This window comes from Panthera onca, chromosome B4 (genome assembly GCF_046562875.1).
Source record: "Panthera onca isolate mPanOnc1 chromosome B4, mPanOnc1 haplotype 2, whole genome shotgun sequence".
In the NCBI taxonomy this organism is placed as follows: domain Eukaryota; kingdom Metazoa; phylum Chordata; class Mammalia; order Carnivora; family Felidae; genus Panthera; species Panthera onca.
In genome coordinates, this window is record NC_138345.1 from 91,186,406 (window position 1) to 91,204,572 (window position 18,167).

An 18,167-nucleotide genomic window follows, 5' to 3' on the forward strand; every position below is an offset into this window, starting at 1 on the left:
AGCTCAGTGAAGGGGATGTTTATTAATCCCTTCAACCTCCCTGAACTCAAAGATCTTATTAATTTATCCAAACATAATAGAGACAGAGATAATCCTTGGAGAATAGATCTCTTCTATCTGATTTCTACCATCGAATTCACACTTTCGTTTTAAAAAATATTTTTCCTCTTCCTCATCAGCTTTAATGCACCAGGAAGGAAAAGGTGGTATAATCACCAAGTCATGATAGGTTTTAACTCCTGTATATGTCTGATATCCACTCTACTCTTTAACCTTACTAATGCTATATTTGTTCAGGATGTCACCTCTCTTTTGGAAAACTGTAACAGCCTTCAGGCGGCTGATAGCCTCTTATCTATTCTCCATTTGGCTTCCTAAAATGAGAACTCTAAAAACTCAAATCTGTTGATGATGTTCGTTGGCTTTAAAAGCCTTTAAAGGCTTCTTGTTGCCCACCTGATTTATCCAGGCTCCACCAGTGTGGCTTCCATCATTTTGTTCCTGTCCACCTCACTGGCCTTATCTCCCTCCAGGTCCTCTCTTTCCCTTTGTGCCTCAACAACAATAGTCCGTTTGTGGTTCAAACCTGTGCACTGGGCTAAGTTCTTCCTTCCTTGCTCTCCCCTCTGCCCAAAATGTTCCTCTTCTTCCTGGATCTGCATAACCTCCTTCAAAGCTTCTCAAACTCCTTGCTGTGTAGTTCACACATAATTTGGCAAATCTCCACTACTGGCCTTACCCCTGGAAAGCTGTGCTAAGAGTTTGTTTTAGAAAGAGGGTGTGTTTTGTTGATATTTATTTCCCCAGTGGAATCAAAATGGTTAATCCAAGAGCATTAGCTCTAGATATCTGGATTCTCTTAACTCCTTGGTGATGCTTTGAGATAGTGATTTCAAAACAAATGGACTCCTTTAAAGTAAAAGAAAGCACAGTACTTTCAGTGGAATAATAATAATGTAATAATGACTAACAGGCACTATATCTTACTGAGTACATGACGATGATCCAACTATTTCACATGATTATAGCCTTGAATTCTGACAAAAATTCTACACTATTATAGCCATTTTACAGATGAGAAACCTAAGGCTCAGAGAACTTAAATAACATGCCCAAGGTCACACAGCTGGACAGGGGGAGAAACTGATATTTAACTAGTGACACAGTCCAAGCTCTCAGCGCTCGATTTTACTGTCTACTCTTGCTGAAAATGAAAAACGTTACAGGGAGGTTTTTGAACACAGACCTCAATTGATTTTGTTATAAAAACACCATTATATTTTTGGTGTTGGATTTTATGTTCAGAATAAGAACTCACGACTGGTCATATACGCTCACTCCCTGAGTGCTCACGTTTGGTCCCAAAGCTTCAAACACCCTCTATATTCCCATTACTCTAAATGTACGTTTCCAGCCCAGATCTTTCTCCCAAACTCCTAACCCCATCTCTAGTGCTTTTCTTGACATTTCTTCTCTGCACATCAAAGAGACACGTCCACTGTAGCATTTCAAACAATGAACGTCTTCTGATGGCCCCCTCGCAAATGAGCCCTGCCCACATTCTTGCCCAACCCCATGAATGGCAACCCTGCCCGTCCGGTTGCTCAGGCCCAAAATCTCAGGGGGTCTTTGACTCCTCTATTTCTGTACAACCCACATCCGATCTGTCAGGAGGTCCTGATGGCTCTACCCTCAAAATAGATCAAGAAGGTAACTGCTTTTCGATATCCTCACCACCGTCTCTCACCTGGATCACGACAACAGCCCCCCAGCTGGTCTCCCAGCTTCCACCCTAGCCACCGCAGTCTGTTCTCAACACAACAGCCTGAGGGAGCCTTTGAAAACAGGAATTAGACCCTGTGCCTCCTGCCCCAACTCATACAATGCCATCCTCTATCACCCGGAGCTAAACTTAAGGTCCTTCCAACGGCCTCCAAATATACCTCATCCGTTACATTTTTGACCTCCTCTTCTACTTCTCTTCACGCTCACTCTGCTCCTGCCAAATTACCCTTCTTTTTTTTTTTTTTTTTTTTTATTTTATTTTTTTTATTTTTTAATATATGAAATTTACTGTCAAATTGGTTTCCATACAACACCCAGTGCTCATCCCAAAAAGTGCCCTCCTCAATACCCATCACCCACCCTGCCCTCCCTCCCACCCCCCATCAACCCTCAGTTTGTTCTCAGTTTTTAACAGTCTCTTATGCTTTGGCTCTCTCCCACTCTAACCTCTTTTTTTTTTTTTTTTTTTCCTTCCCCTCCCCCATGGGTTTCTGTTATGTTTCTCAGGATCCACATAAGAGTGAAACCATATGGTATCTGTCTTTCTCTGTATGGCTTATTTCACTTAGCATCACACTCTCCAGTTCCATCCATGTTGCTACAAAAGGCCATATTTCATTTTTTCTCATTGCCACGCAGTATTCCATTGTGTATATAAACCACAATTTCTTTATCCATTCATCAGTTGATGGACATTTAGGCTCTTTCCATAATTTGGCTATTGTTGAGAGTGCCGCTATAAACATTGGGGTACAGGTGCCCCTATGCATCAGTACTCCTGTATCCCTTGGATAAATTCCTAGCAGTGCTATTGCTGGGTCATAGGGTAGGTCTATTTTTAATTTTCTGAGGAACCTCCACACTGCTTTCCAGAGCGGCTGCACCAATTTGCATTCCCACCAACAGTGCAAGAGGGTTCCTGTTTCTCCACATCCTCTCCAGCATCTATAGTCTCCTGATTTCTTCATTTTGGCCACTCTGACTGGCGTGAGGTGGTATCTGAGTGTGGTTTTGATTTGTATTTCCCTGATAAGGAGCGACGTTGAACATCTTTTCATGTGCCTGTTGGCCATCCGGATGTCTTCTTTAGAGAAGTGTCTATTCATGTTTTCTGCCCATTTCTTCACTGGGTTATTTGTTTTTCGGGTGTGGAGTTTGATGAGCTCTTTATAGATTTTGGATACTAGCCCTTTGTCCGATGTGTCATTTGCAAATATCTTTTCCCATTCCGTTGGTTGCCTTTTAGTTTTGTTGGTTGTTTCCTTTGCTGTGCAGAAGCTTTTTATCTTCATAAGGTCCCAGTAATTCACTTTTGCTTTTAATTCCCTTGCCTTTGGGGATGTGCCGAGTAAGAGATTGCTACGGCTGAGGTCAGAGAGGTCTTTTCCTGCTTTCTCCTCTAAGGTTTTGATGGTTTCCTGTCTCACATTCAGGTCCTTTATCCATTTTGAGTTTATTTTTGTGAATGGTGTGAGAAAGTGGTCTAGTTTCAACCTTCTGCATGTTGCTGTCCAGTTCTCCCAGCACCATTTGTTAAAGAGACTGTCTTTTTTCCATTGGATGTTCTTTCCTGCTTTGTCAAAGATGAGTTGGCCATACGTTTGTGGGTCTAGTTCTGGGGTTTCTATTCTATTCCATTGGTCTATGTGTCTGTTTTTTGTGCCAATACCATGCTGTCTTGATGATGACAGCTTTGTAGTAGAGGCTAAAGTCTGGGATTGTGATGCCTCCTGCTTTGGTCTTCTTCTTCAAAATTACTTTGGCTATTCGGGGCCTTTTGTGGTTCCATATGAATTTTAGGATTGCTTGTTCTAGTTTCGAGAAGAATGCTGGTGCAATTTTGATTGGGATTGCATTGAATGTGTAGATAGCTTTGGGTAGTATTGACATTTTGACAATATTTATTCTTCCAATCCATGAGCAGGGAATGTCTTTCCATCTCTTTATATCTTCTTCAATTACCTGCATAAGCTTTCTATAGTTTTCAGCATACAGATCTTTTACATCTTTGGTTAGATTTATTCCTAGGTATTTTATGCTTCTTGGTGCAATTGTGAATGGGATCAGTTTCTTCATTTGTCTTTCTGTTGCTTCATTGTTAGTGTATAAGAATGCAACTGATTTCTGCACATTGATTTTGTATCCTGCAACTTTGCTGAATTCATGTATCAGTTCTAGCAGACTTTTGGTGGAGTCTATCGGATTTTCCATGTATAATATCATGTCATCTGCAAAAAGCGAAAGCTTGACTTCATCTTTGCCAATTTTGATGCCTTTGATTTCCTTTTGTTGTCTGATTGCTGATGCTAGAACTTCCAGCACTATATTAAACAGCAGCGGTGACAGTGGGCATCCCTGTCGTGTTCCTGATCTCAGGGAAAAAGCTCTCAGTTTTTCCCCGTTGAGGATGATGTTAGCTGTAGGCTTTTCATAAATGGCCTTTATGATCTTTAAGTATGTTCCTTCTATCCCGACTTTCTCGGGGGTTTTTATTAAGAAAGGGTGCTGGATTTTGTCAAAGGCCTTTTCTGCATCGATTGACAGGATCATATGGTTCTTCTCTTTTTTTTTGTTAATGTGATGTATCACGTTGATCGATTTGCGAATGTTGAACCAGCCCTGCATCCCAGGAATGAATCCCACTTGATCATGGTGAATAATTCTTTTTATATGCTGTTGAATTCGATTTGCTAGTATCTTATTGAGAATTTTTGCATCCATATTCATCAGGGATATTGGCCTGTAGTTCTCTTTTTTTACTGGGTCTCTGTCTGGTTTAGGAATCAAAGTAATACTGGCTTCATAGAATGAGTCTGGAAGTTTTCCTTCCCTTTCTATTTCTTGGAATAGCTTGAGAAGGATAGGTATTATCTCTGCTTTAAATGTCTGGTAGAACTCCCCTGGGAAGCCATCTGGTCCTGGACTCTTATTTGTTGGGAGATTTTTGATAACCGATTCAATTTCTTCGCTGGTTATGGGTCTGTTCAAGCTTTCTATTTCCTCCTGATTGAGTTTTGGAAGAGTGTGGGTGTTTAGAAATTTGTCCATTTCTTCCAGGTTGTCCAATTTGCTGGCATATAATTTTTCATAGTATTCCCTGATAATTGTTTGTATCTCTGAGGGATTGGTTGTAATCATTCCATTTTCATTCATGATTTTATCTATTTGGGTCATCTCCCTTTTCTTTTTGAGAAGCCTGGCTAGAGGTTTGTCAATTTTGTTTATTTTTTCAAAAAACCAACTCTTGGTTTCGTTGATCTGCTCTACAGTTTTTTTAGATTCTATATTGTTTATTTCTGCTCTGATCTTTATTATTTCTCTTCTTCTGCTGGGTTTAGGCTGCCTTTGCTGTTCTGCTTCTATTTCCTTTAGGTGTGCTGTTAGATTTTGTATTTGGGATTTTTCTTGTTTCTTGAGATAGGCCTGGATTGCAATGTATTTTCCTCTCAGGACTGCCTTCGCTGCATCCCAGAGCGTTTGGATTGTTGTATTTTCATTTTCGTTTGTTTCCATATATGTTTTAATTTCTTCTCTAATTGCCTGGTTGACCCACTCATTCGTTAGTAGGGTGTTCTTTAACCTCCATGCTTTTGGAGGTTTTCCAGACTTTTTCCTGTGGTTGATTTCAAGCTTCATAGCATTGTGGTCCGAAAGTATGCATGGTATAATTTCAATTCTTGTAAACTTATGAAGGGCTGTTTTGTGACCCAGTATATGATCTATCTTGGAGAATGTTCCATGTGCACTCGAGAAGAAAGTATATTCTGTTGCTTTGGGATGCAGAGTTCTAAATATATCTGTCAAGTCCATCTGATCCAATGTATCATTCAGGGCCCTTGTTTCTTTATTGACTGTGTGTCTAGATGATCTATCCATTTCTGTAAGTGGGGTGTTAAAGTCCCCTGCAATGACCACATTCTTATCAATGAGGTTGCTTATGTTTATGAGTAATTGTTTTATATATCTGGGGGCTCGGGTATTTGGCGCATAGACATTTATAATAGTTAGCTCTTCCTGGTGGATAGACCCTGTGATTATTATAATGCCCTTCTTCATCTCTTGTTACAGCCTTTAATTTAAAGTCTAGTTTGTCTGATATAAGTATGGCTACTCCAGCTTTCTTTTGGCTTCCAGGAGCATGATAAATAGTTCTCCATCCCCTCACTCTCAATCTAAAGGTGTCCTCAGATCTAAAATGAGTCTCTTGTAGACAGCAAATAGATGGGTCTTGTTTTTTTATCCATTCTGATACCCTATGTCTTTTAGTTGGCGCATTTAATCCATTTACATTCAGTGTTATTATAGAAAGATATGGGTTTAGAGTCATTGTGATGTCTGTATGTTTTATGCTTGTAGTGATGTCTCTGGTACTTTGTCTCACAGGATCCCCCTTAGGATCTCTTGTAGGGCTGGTTTCGTGGTGACAAATTCCTTCAGTTTTTGTTTGTTTGGGAAGACCTTTATCTCTCCTTCTATTCTAAATGACAGACTTGCTGGATAAAGGATTCTCGGCTGCATATTTTTTCTGTTTAGCACACTGTAGATATCGTGCCAAGCCTTTCTGGCCTGCCAAGTTTCAAAGGAGAGATCAGTCACGAGTCTTATAGGTCTCCCTTTATATGTGAGGGCACGTTTATCCCTTGCTGCTTTCAGAATTTTCTCTTTATCCTTGTATTTTGCCAGTTTCACTATGATATGTCGTGCAGAAGATCGATTCAAGTTACGTCTGAAGGGAGTTCTCTGTGCCTCTTGGATTTCAATGCCTTTTTCCTTCCCCAGTTCAGGGAAGTTCTCAGCTATAATTTGTTCAAGTACCCCTTCAGCACCCTTCCCTCTCTCTTCCTCCTCTGGGATACCAATTATGCGTATATTATTTTTTTTTTAGTGTATCACTTAGTTCTCTAATTTTCCCCTCATACTCCTGGATTTTTTTATCTCTCTTTCTTTCAGCTTCCTCTTTCTCCATAACTTTATCTTCTAGTTCACCTATTCTCTCCTCTGCCTCTTCAAGCCGAGCCATCGTGGATTCCATTTTGTTTTGCAATTCGTTTAAAGCGTTTTTCAACTCCTCGTGACTGTTCCTTAGTCCCTCGATCTTTGTGGCAAGAGATTCTCTGCTGTCCTGTATACTGTTTTCAAGCCCAGCGATTAATTTTATGACTATTATTCTAAATTCACTTTCTGTTATATTATTTAAATCCTTTTTGATCAGTTCATTAGCTGTTGTTATTTCCTGGAGATTCTTCTGAGGGGAATTCTTCCGTTTGGTCATTTTGGAGAGTCCCTGGCGTGGTGAGGACCTGCAGGGCACTTCCCCTGTGCTGTGGTGTATAACTGGAGTTAGTGGGCGGGGCCGCAGTCCGACCCGATGTCTGCCCCCAGCCCACTGCTGGGGCCACCGTCAGACTGGTGTGTGCCTTCTCTTCCCCTCTCCTAGGGGCGGGATTCACTGTGGGGTGGCGTGTCCCGTCTGGGCTACTTGCACACTGCCAGGCTTGTGTTGCTGGGGATCTGGCGTATTAGCTGGGGTGGGTAGGCAAGGTGCACGGGGGCTGGAGGGGCAGGCTTAGCTCGCTTCTCCTTAGGTGATCCACTTCAGGAGGAGCCCTGTGGCAGCGGGAGGGAGTCAGATCCGCTGCCGGAGGTTTGGCTCCGCAGAAGCACAGAGTTGGGTGTTTGCGCGGAGCGAGCAAGTTCCCTGGCAGGAACTGGTTCCCTTTGGGATTTTGGCTGGGGGATGGGCGGGGGAGATGGCGCTGGCGCCTTTGTTCCTCGCCAAGCTGAGCTCTGCCGTCCGGGGGCTCAGCAGCTCTCCCTCCCTTTGTCCTCCAGCCTTCCCGCTTTCCGAGCAGAGCTGTTAACTTATGACCTCCCAGACGCTAAGTCGCGCTTGCTGTCGGAACACAGTCTGTCCGGCCCCTCCGCTTTTGCCAGCCAGACTCGGGGGCTCTGCTTGGCCGGCGAGCCGCCCCTCCGCCCCGGCTCCCTCCCGCCAGTCCGTGGAGCGCGCACCGCCTCGCCGCCCTTCCTACCCTCTTCCGTGGGCCTCTCGTCTGCGCTTGACTCCGGAGACTCCCTTCTGCTAATCCTCTGGCGGTTTTCTGGGTTCTTTAGGCAGGTGTAGGTGGAATCTAAGTGATCGGCAGGACGCGCTGTGAGCCCCGCGTCCTCCTACGCCGCCATCTTACAGTAAGATAGCCTTAAGCATCCAAATTACCCTTCTTAACGTCTCTCCAACAACCCCAGTGTATTCCTGCCTTTGATCTTAGCCCTGGCTGTTCTCTCTGCAGTTCTCTTTCCCCAGAAATCCACACGACCAACTTTCTCACTGCCTTCAAGTCACCGACACAGCCTCAGTGAGGCTTTTCCGAGCCACCCGATTTCAAACTGCAATCCCACACCTCTCCCCACCTTCCCAATCCCTCTCCTGGCTCTTTCTTTTTTCTCCTAGCATTCATGACCCCTAGCATTCATGCTGTCCAGTTTACTTATCTACTGGGGTCTTGTTTTGTTATCCGTCTTCCCTTGTCTAAATGTAAACTCCACCGGTATACAACGCGGCGGCCGCAATGTAACAAATGCTCAACAAGTCATTGCTGAACAAATGACTTATTATCAATGATTAATATTCAGTCTGAGTTCTCACTGGCATAGAAAAGCAAAGGGCTTTGTCAGGCTGGCATCTACGTTGACAGCTTAATAATAGGAGACGTGGTGTTAGCAGAGCATGGCTTAAATGCAGGCCCGCAGTAACACACAGCATAAGTATATGTCACAACGAATAAGCATATGGACTTTGGAGTCAGGGAGCCTGGCTTCACATACTGATTCTGCTGCCTATTTATTTGGGGAAGATACTTCACTCAAGCCTCTGTAAATGAGAAATTTAATGATAATAATGCCTCTCTTATAGTGCTAATGTATGCATTATTTATCAAAAATTTTTATTGTGCCAGCTACTGTTCTAACTGCCCAACAAATACTAACTCATTTAATCCTCACAACAGCTATATGAGCAGGAACTAACATTACGCCCATTTCCCAGATGTGGAAACTGAGACACAGAGAGCTTGAGCAACTTCCTCAAGGGCACGCAGTTAAAGGTGAAGCTGGGATCTGAACCTGGCTCTTTGACATCCAAGTCCAGCTCTGCTAGGCTGACACTCCTTATGGTGAGAATGAAGCGTATCCATGCAGGTCAGGTTCCTTATAAAGCCGGACATTTAGTAAGCTCTGGAAATGTGTTGGCTACTCTGGTTACATTACTATTATTTTTACTTGGTAAGAATGTGCTTTGAATCAATTTTCATGCTTCAGAAATTAACATAACTATACAAGAATCAACACAGAACACATTACACATGCTTTTCCTAACCCTAGTCCCTCTGTGCAGAGCTTGGATCGAACTTAACGTGCAGACCTTACAAACGGTGATATACACAGATGACCTTAATGGAACACGAGTCCTGTATAATTTTATTGTTCTCTGAGCTCTTTTTGATTCTTCTGGAGTGGGCTATAGGTGTATCAATTTAAATAATTTCTAAATATCCAGAAATGGGTGTTCTATCACTCCTGTAATGAGACAACGATGCCAAAAGGGAAAACATGGAGAACAAATTGTTTTAGGCAGAGGGGTGGCGTAGCTGTCCTGCCCCTGAAGTGTGATTACTTACAGACTGGCGGCAGCTCATACTCGACTTCAAGAACCACTCTTTCCCCAACGTTCTTCAGCAAGCTGATGATCTCATCATGGCGGAACTTGGCCAGGTTGATCCCATTCACTGCTTTGATGTAGTCACCCACATCCAGCTGATCGCTTCTGCAAAATAGGCAAGGTGGCTTCAGTGGACCCGTCCTCTCCCCAGGCCTGCCCCCGTTTTCCACTTTCCCTTCCTGCAAATGCACGTAAGCCCGGGAGGCCTGCCTGGCAGGAGCCCCTGCCTCCTAGGATACAGAGGGATACTTTGAAATATCCCTCTATTGGATCTGCTACGGTCTCTCATTTTTTTCCCTAACCCTTTCCCTCTTTTGTTTTTAAAGAGCACATGAAATAAAATAAAGAGGTTTTGGGTTTTTTGTTTTGTTTTGTTGTTGTGGTGGTTTTTTTTTTTTTTTTTTTTGGTTGCTCTGTCCATAAAGAGTTTGGTTCTCTAGAAACAGATGATCCAGATCTTGGCATGCCCAGACTTTTTCTTTCCTTTCATTCTCTCTCATTTTTGCTGCCTGCCTCCTGGACATTTCCTAGCTCTCAGTATCTGCACTGGGAGTTTGTTGAGGGCTAAGGAGAGGGTCCGCTTGTTCTGCTATTGAATGCTTACAGCAGGGCTGATAAAAAAAGAACAAATTACAATGAAAGCATTGGGTTTCAGTACCATTCTCGCCTCTCTTCAACACCATAGAAGAACCATGGCTACTTTGGGGGTTTTAGGCAGACTTTACTTCTAAGGCAAGAGCAAGCGATGAGACCAAAGACAGTACTTAAAATTTGCGTCACGGATAAGGACCTTCAATAATACCTTCTCCCCAAACAGAAACATGTGTGCATTTATTTTACCTAAGTCAGGCCTGAATCATTCCTCTTTCGCAAGCTTTCCTCGTCTGTGCCAGCCTGCAGTCCATGCTGTCCTTCCTCCCTCGGGTTCACTAACTCACTGGGCAACGTTACCACCCAATGCTCTGTGACGATGCTCACGTTGTGGCAATGCTGTTATTGTTCCCAAACTTTTCGTGTTGTTCATACCCATTTTCTCTAGTAAATTATCAGCCCCCTTAGGGCAGAGTTCTTATCTTTAATTATTTTCCTTTACTACTTATAAAATGGTAGTGCCTTAAACAATGGCTAATTTGGTCATTGATAATATAACCGGCACAGCATTACTTTTTTTTTTTAAATTTCTCCACATTTTATTTGAATTCCAGTTAGTTAGCAGACAGTGCAACACTGGTTTCAGGAGTAGAATTCAGTGATTCATCACTTACATACAACGCCCAGTACTCATCACAAGCGCCCTCCTCAATGCCCATCCCCCATCTAGCCCATCCCCCAGACACCTCCCTCCATCAACCCTCAGTTTGTTCTCTACCATTAAGGGTCTCGTGTGGTTTGTTTCTCTCTCTTCTCTCCCCCCCGCCCCTTCCCATATGTTCATCTGTTTTCTTTCTTAAGGTCCACATATGAATGAAATCATATGGTATTTGTCTTTCTCTGATTAACTTATTTTGCTCAGCATAATGCACTCTAGCTCCATCCACATCATTGCAATCGGAAAGATTTCCTTCTTTTTGATGGCCGAGTAATACTCCATTGCATTGTGATATATACCACATCTTCTTTATCCATTCATCCATCAGTGGACATGTGGGCAGTCTCCACAGTTGACAATGCCAACAACACTTTAAAATTTTTTTTTAACATTTATTTATTTTTGAGACAGAGAGAGACAGAGCATGAACGGGGGAGGGTCAGAGAGAGAAGGAGACACAGAATCTGAAACAGGCTCCAGGCTCCGAGCGGTCAGCACAGAGCCCGATGCAGGGCTCGAACTCACGGACCGCGAGATCATGACCTGAGCCGAAGTTGGCCGCTTAACCGACTGAGCCACCCAGGCGCCCCAACAATACTTTTAATTATAGCATCAATACGACTGAAGATCTTCACCCTATTTACCTGTGCTACAGGGCCTACCTATGAAAAAGTTCTGGAGACATATGAGACCCTAGCATCGGAGATTGGCCATGACTGTTGTAAAATAAAGGAAGCTGTCGGTGTGGAAAGAAATCTCTTTCCTCGTGAAAAAAGGAGATGACGGTGCCTGTGTTGACATCAGCCTATTTCATAAACAGTACCTCAGATTATGAAGCAGTCAGTTGGCTTAAGCTTATACATTGTACAGATGGGTTGATCACCAAAAGTAATCACTATTTTTTTTTTTATTTAAAAAAAAAAATTTTTTTTTAACGTTTATTTATTTTTGAGACAGAGAGAGATAGAGCATGAACGGGAGAGGGTCAGAGAGAGAGGGAGACACAGAATCTGAAACAGGCTCCAGGCTCTGAGCTGTCAGCACAGAGCCCAACGGGAGGCTCGAACTCACGGACCGTGAGATCATGACCTGAGCCGAAGTCAGACGCTTAACCGACCAAGCCACCCAGGCGCCCCAAGTAATCACTATTTTTGATGATACTTTGTAAGGTTAAGAAGGCCCAAACTATTTTTGCGATTACGTGGACAAGACTATTGGTGTCCAGGACTTAAGATACATTAACCTCACTTTTAACGAAACCTGACCATCGCATCTGAAGTAAATTTTGAATCTGTCTATAAGGCAAGCCCGCCTGGACCCAGCACACAGGACATTCTGCCTTTCGCAAGAGCGAGTGCAGTCTGCAGCCCATTGCACGAGGACAGAACAACGCCTCCCCATCTAAGCTTCCTATCCTTTTGGAAACCTCATCTTTGTCTTGATGAAAAGGGAAATGTCACAAGTAGAAAAGCAGAGAAGATGGGAGACAAGCAAAATCGTCACTTAGAAACTCAGAGCTGGGTTTCCCTACTCCTGTAGGCTTACCACATCCCTGCACGGGCGCTCCCTGCATACGCATGATACGGGCCATCTGTTCCATTTACATGATCGGAGTGCATCAGTCCCACTACAGCCCGTCTGCTGTCCAGCAGCATAGTTGGGGACTGGAGCCACAAAGACGTTTTAAAATTAAAGTCTTATGAGGGCCAGGCGGCTCCCCGGTGACTTGGCACAGGCCAGAAAAGCTTCTACAAACACGCCCGGGTGTGCTTCTGCCCGGCAGATGGCAGCTATCATTTATTTATTAGTGACCGTTTCTGATGGAGCTTCGGTTTTTGGATTAGTCACACCCTGTGTTCCCTTTCCCACGTTTCCCTGAGGGAGTTACCTGGCAGCAATTCCCCCTTGCCGCAGGTTAGACACGCGTGGCTTGCCATCCTTGTCAATTCCACCCGATACCGTCAGCCCGAGGGTAGTGCCTTCCTTCTTCATCAGCTCAACCACGGTGGAGCCCTTGAATTCCTCTGTTAAGAGAAAAGCATTTGCCTTATTAAAGAGAGAAGTACGAGGCGCAGTTGCGCATGGCGAAGGGACTCCTTCCCATAAACTCTTTCCACTTTCTCTTGGACGAGAAAAGGTCTGTGGCCTCTTTTCCCTTGCAGTTTGCAGCGTGTCTCGTAAAGACGTGCGTGCAGGTAAAGTCGACGCAGACATCCCGTTATAGGTTATTAAAATGGGTACCAGTGGGGTAATCCACTCTAGGTTCACAACAAAGAGACTGACATGGGTTAGATACAAACAATGATATTTGCCCTTTGTTTTCTGCCATTCTCAAGGGACTTTCTCTGGTTTCTCTCCTTGTAACTCCAAAGGGAGCAATAGAGAGTTGTAACATAAGGGCCCAGAACAGAATTTCAAATAATAATACAACAAAAAATAATCTACTTATTTATTTATTGAAGTTTATTTATTTGGAGAGAGACAGCATGCGAGTGGGGTAGGAGCAGAGAGAGGGGGGAGAGAGACAGTCCCAAGCAGGCTCCACACCGTCAGCACAGAGCCCGATGCCCGGCTTGATATCACAAACTGTGAGACCATGACCTGAGCCGAAACCATGAGTCGGACGCTTAATCAACTGAGCCACCCAAGGGCTCCCAAAATAATTTTAAATAGTAATACATATCATGCAGCAGCAGACCTCAAGTTCCTGGTACATTTCAGCTGAATAAGCCAATGGGCACAAGAGAAGAGAGCTTTCTACAGATTCAACAAAAAATATGACTGACTCCATTGTTTTCTATCTTTCAGAAAACAAAGTACAATGGCTTCACGTAACAACTCACATCACTTCTTACCAAAATGTGTCACAATATGGTAAGGTGGTGTTGGTCCTCAGAAACTCCAGATAATTGCCATAAATCCCTCATCTCACAGATCTTATCCGGACAATGTCTGCGCACCAAGAGGGAACCCAAGTCTTCTGATTTTAGGCACAACAGAAAGTGAGAACCTTTAAGAATACCCTTTCTTTCAGAAGTAAAAATGAGTCGAGTCAACATTTACCTATCCAGACGTCAATTCTGATCAGCACTGTTTTCAAATTCTGTTATATTATTCCTCCTCTGCATACACACTTTCTGGGTAGGGACGGGAAACTCAAGCTTTCTAATTCCTCCCGACTTACATTATGAATTTCGGGAGTTATCAACTTCTAGGACATCAAAGAGTCTCATATTAAAACGCAAGAATGGGGGCGCCTGGGTGGCTCCGTCGGTTAAGCATCCGACTTCGGCTCAGGTCATGATCTCACAGTCCATGAGTTCGAGCCCCACATCGGGCTCTGTGCTGACGGCTCAGAGCCTGGAGCCTGCTTCAGATTCTGTGTCTCCCTCTCTTTCTCTGCTCCTCCCCTGTTCATAATCTGTCTCTCTCTGTCTCAAACATAAATAAAAACATTAAAAAAAATTTTTAAAAATGCAAGAATGGACTTTCTTCTTCAAAGTTAAGAAACCAAAAAGGTTATTGGCATACCTCTTCCCCTTCCTTAATTACACATAACAGAGTTAATTATCATTTCAAAAATCTATATGAATGCTTATCATAAAAGTTCTTAAATTGTTGCTGCTGGTATACTATCCCACTAGCTGATGAAAAAAATCAAATCATGTTAATAAAAGGAATGATCACTCATCGGATCTTGGATGGAGAACAGAGTACTCCAGGAAGGAATGCGAGGGGGGCAGGACACTGATTTCCTCAGCAATGTACTGAGTACCATTCCAGGCAAGGCTTTCAAGATTCCCAGGTCCTGTGACCTTAGCACGCAAAAACACCCTTTTCCATGACAGACTCATGACCCTGCATACATGAGCTGTTATTGCTTTTTAAAGTAAAAGCCAAGGAAGAGTGTGAATGCTGTCAGCTTCATTCATTACATTTCGTATGAGAGACCAAATAATGATTGAAATTCAATAATCAAAATTCTTGTCATGTGCGAAAAGCACAGGGCCTTTTACATCACTTAACAGACGCATTTGAAACAAAATTCCATCACTGGGTGCATTTAACCTGTGCCCTTTTAAAACAGAATAAAACAACCCCTTCTACATCCCATAAAAACATACATAGGCCCAACTGGTATTTAAAGAGGTCAACCTAACAACTGCTATAAGTCCTTCTTGGCAGAAGGGTAGGTATAAATTATTTTAAAAATCAGGTTAAGTAATTAAAGTAATGAGAACTACATAACAGATGAGGACTGTTCACATTACAGAGACATAATGTGCTTAACGATTCTGCCCAACAAAAGAACTCTTCACATTTTGTCTAAATATGTACGTTGATCATTTGAGCATTTGGTTATAGGTCTGTACGTGAAGAATTAGAAGCATAGTTCTTTAAGGGCCCATCTCAAGGTCAAATCTCAAAGGTCAATCAGAAATGTGCAAAGAATCAATGATGAAACAGTAATACCAGGCAAGGTAGAAATAAATCTTAACTAATAAAATTTTCATTTCTACTCAGGTTTTCAAGAACATGCTTCCTGCATAAAATGGGCTACCAGTGCACAGGTGCAGCTTTATGGGATGTGCACAATGTAGTTTTCTCCAGAAGGAACCGAGGTCCTTACCAGACTTCTGGCTGAATCCTGAAAATCTAGAAAAACCTTAACTCCTGTTTGTTTGTTTTTTTAATTTATTTATTTATTGGGGGGGGGGGAGCAGGGGAGGGGCAGAGTGAGAGGGAGAGAGTGAGAATCCCAAGCAAATTCTGCACTGTGCATGGGGTTCGATGCAGGGCTTGAACTCACGAACCAGGAGATCACGGCCTGAGCCGAAACCAAGACTCTGATGCTTAACCAACAGAGCCACCCAGGCAGCCCATAGAAAAAGCTTAATTCCTTTAATTTAATCTGTGTTAAAATATAAACCCATCTGGGTTTCCTTGTGAACTGGTCGATTCCCCTCTAATGAAAACAAATTTTTTTAATGTTTATTTATTTTTTGAGAGAGAGAGAGAGAGACAGAGCACGATTGGGGGAGGGGCAGAGAGAGAGGGAGACACAGAATCCGAAGCAGGTTCTAGGCTCTGAGCCAGCAGCACAGAGCCTGATAGGTGGCTCAAACCCACGAACCCATGAGATCATGACCTGAGCCAAAGTCAGATGCTTAACCAACTGAGCCACCCAGGCGCCACAATTACCCTTTAATTTTAAAATGTTTCAAATCTTTCCCCAAGAGCCAGTTTTAATAACATGAAAGAAAGAAAATACTGATGTACCAGTTAATTGAGTAATTTGTACATTCATTGATTCAAGTGTTTACTGAGTGCCTACGAAGAGCCAGACGATGAAACTCAAAAGACGAGAAAAGTTAGAGATGCTTACAGCCTAGTCACAGAGGCAAAGGAGTCACAGACCAGCATGCCAGAGTGTGGTTTGGGCTAAGGGGGGCATAGAAGAGAAGGTCCTGGCTGCAATAGAGAGTGAAGGCTCAGCGTTCCAAATGCAACATCTATTTCACAATTTTGTCTCCTGTCTAATCTGTCTGTATTTATCGATCAGGATTAGCTAAGCAGAACAGACTAAGGAGGAATCTAAATTAGGCAAAACTCAGGAGTAAAGACAGAATATTGTTGCAAGAAAATGCGCTGAATCACAAGAATGTTAACTGCCAAGTAGGTATCTCTAGACACTGAAGGATTGACGAAATCTTTTCCTGGTGTTTTGAAGGGAACAGGAGAAAAGAAGCAGTCAGAAGAGGGAGGAACATGCTTCTGGAGTTTACTTTCTGCTAACCTGCACTCTGCATTAGATGAATCAATCATTTCATGTATCTTTTGGTGTTTAATGTTTGCATAATGATGTAATAGTAAAGAGAAATGATGAACGATGCATTCATTTGCATGAGTTCACTTATTTATCAAAAATTACTTAACAACACTCTGCAGTGAAACACTGGAACTTGGACAAGTCAATACATCGTGACAATTTCTTCATGATTTACACTGCAAACATCCCTCCCTGAATTAAGAAGAATGTAGCGAAGACTGTAGTATCCCCAAATTAGTAAGCAGCACAGGGAATAGATGATGCCCAGCTGGCAAGGAGTGAGATGATTCTGGACTTGGCATCTTCCTTAATCACCAGATTTAGTGATTTTAGCAAAGAAATTGCAGGTTTACTTCTGTAGGAGTACTCACTCAACATAACCAACGAGAATCACACTGCCAGTGTAGGATTTAGTTGTTTGCTGTTTTTCCTTGGATTTATAATTCAATACTCTTAATTGCTAAACTCCAGAAAGTTTTAAGAAAAGTAACAATGATGCCTGGTGAAAACAGGAGAATTTTGAGAAGTTCTTGCAAATAAGAAAATTGGTTACAAAATTAATATGCCGAAAACCATATCCTTTGTATAAACAAATAGCCAGTTAGAAGTTATCACAGAGGGAAAAAAAACCCGTTGACAATAACCAAAAAAATAAAACATGAAAAAAATGTAATGAAAAACCTACAAGATGTATGTGAAGAAAACTTCAAAAACACTTCTGAGGAACATAGGATCAGAAAAAATGTAAAAGCATCCCACTCATTCATTCAATAAAAAACTGAGTGCTTACTATATGCCAGGCATTGTTCTAGGCTTTGGAGACTGAGGAAAACTGAAAAAAAGTTTGGAAACCAAACAAAACAGAGAAAATCCTTGCCATCTAGGAACTAATACTCCAGTGGGTAGCATAATCTAACATCAAAAATATGTCAATCCTCCCTAAATTAATCTATGAAGTTCACAATATCAATAAAAATGCCAATAGGATTTTTTGGACAAAAGATCTATTTAATACTATTGCAAAAATGGAACATGCATCCTTGTAAAGGTTCTGTGAAAAATTATGGTCCCAAAGTAGACCTGTTTAATGTTGCTATGAAAGAATATAGAGAGCCCGCCCATGATGCCAACCTGAATGAGTTAATGGAGTTGTGACTGGATGTTACATTACTAATTGTTATCTCCCCAGATACCCAAGAAGCGTGAGCCTGGAGTGCGAAGTCTGACAAAGCCTCCGTCTCTGCCTCCCAGGCATTGGTCAGAGTCTGGATCTGCTTGGCTATACCAAAGGAAAGAGAAGACAAGAGAAGACAAGAGAAGACAAGAGAAGAGAAAGAAGAGAAGAGAAGAGAAGAGAAGAGAAGAGAAGAGGGGAGGGGAGGGGGAATGAAAGGGGTGGGGACGGGAGGGGAGGGGAGGGGAGGGAAGGGAAGAGAGAAAGGAAGACAAAGAAAAAAGAAAAGAAGTAGCATAGACATATGGCATTCAGAACCCATCATTAGACTGTCTTAGAGTTTTGTAATACT

General features: G+C 42.6%; 1 protein-coding gene across 10 annotated transcripts in view; it reads right to left on the bottom strand.

The window, feature by feature from the left end:
* The window catches only part of GRIP1 (glutamate receptor interacting protein 1), a 691,569-nt gene that overhangs the window by 144,985 nt on the left and 528,417 nt on the right, over positions 1–18,167 (bottom strand). For all 10 annotated transcript variants that reach the window (XM_078449707.2, XM_081796205.1, XM_081796204.1 and 7 more), the window contains 2 exons: positions 12,700–12,835; positions 9,462–9,607 (listed from right to left, as the gene is read on the bottom strand). In XM_078449707.2, coding sequence (XP_078305833.1) covers positions 9,462–9,607; positions 12,700–12,835 — 282 coding nt within the window. The remainder of the gene's footprint in view (positions 1–9,461; positions 9,608–12,699; positions 12,836–18,167) is intronic.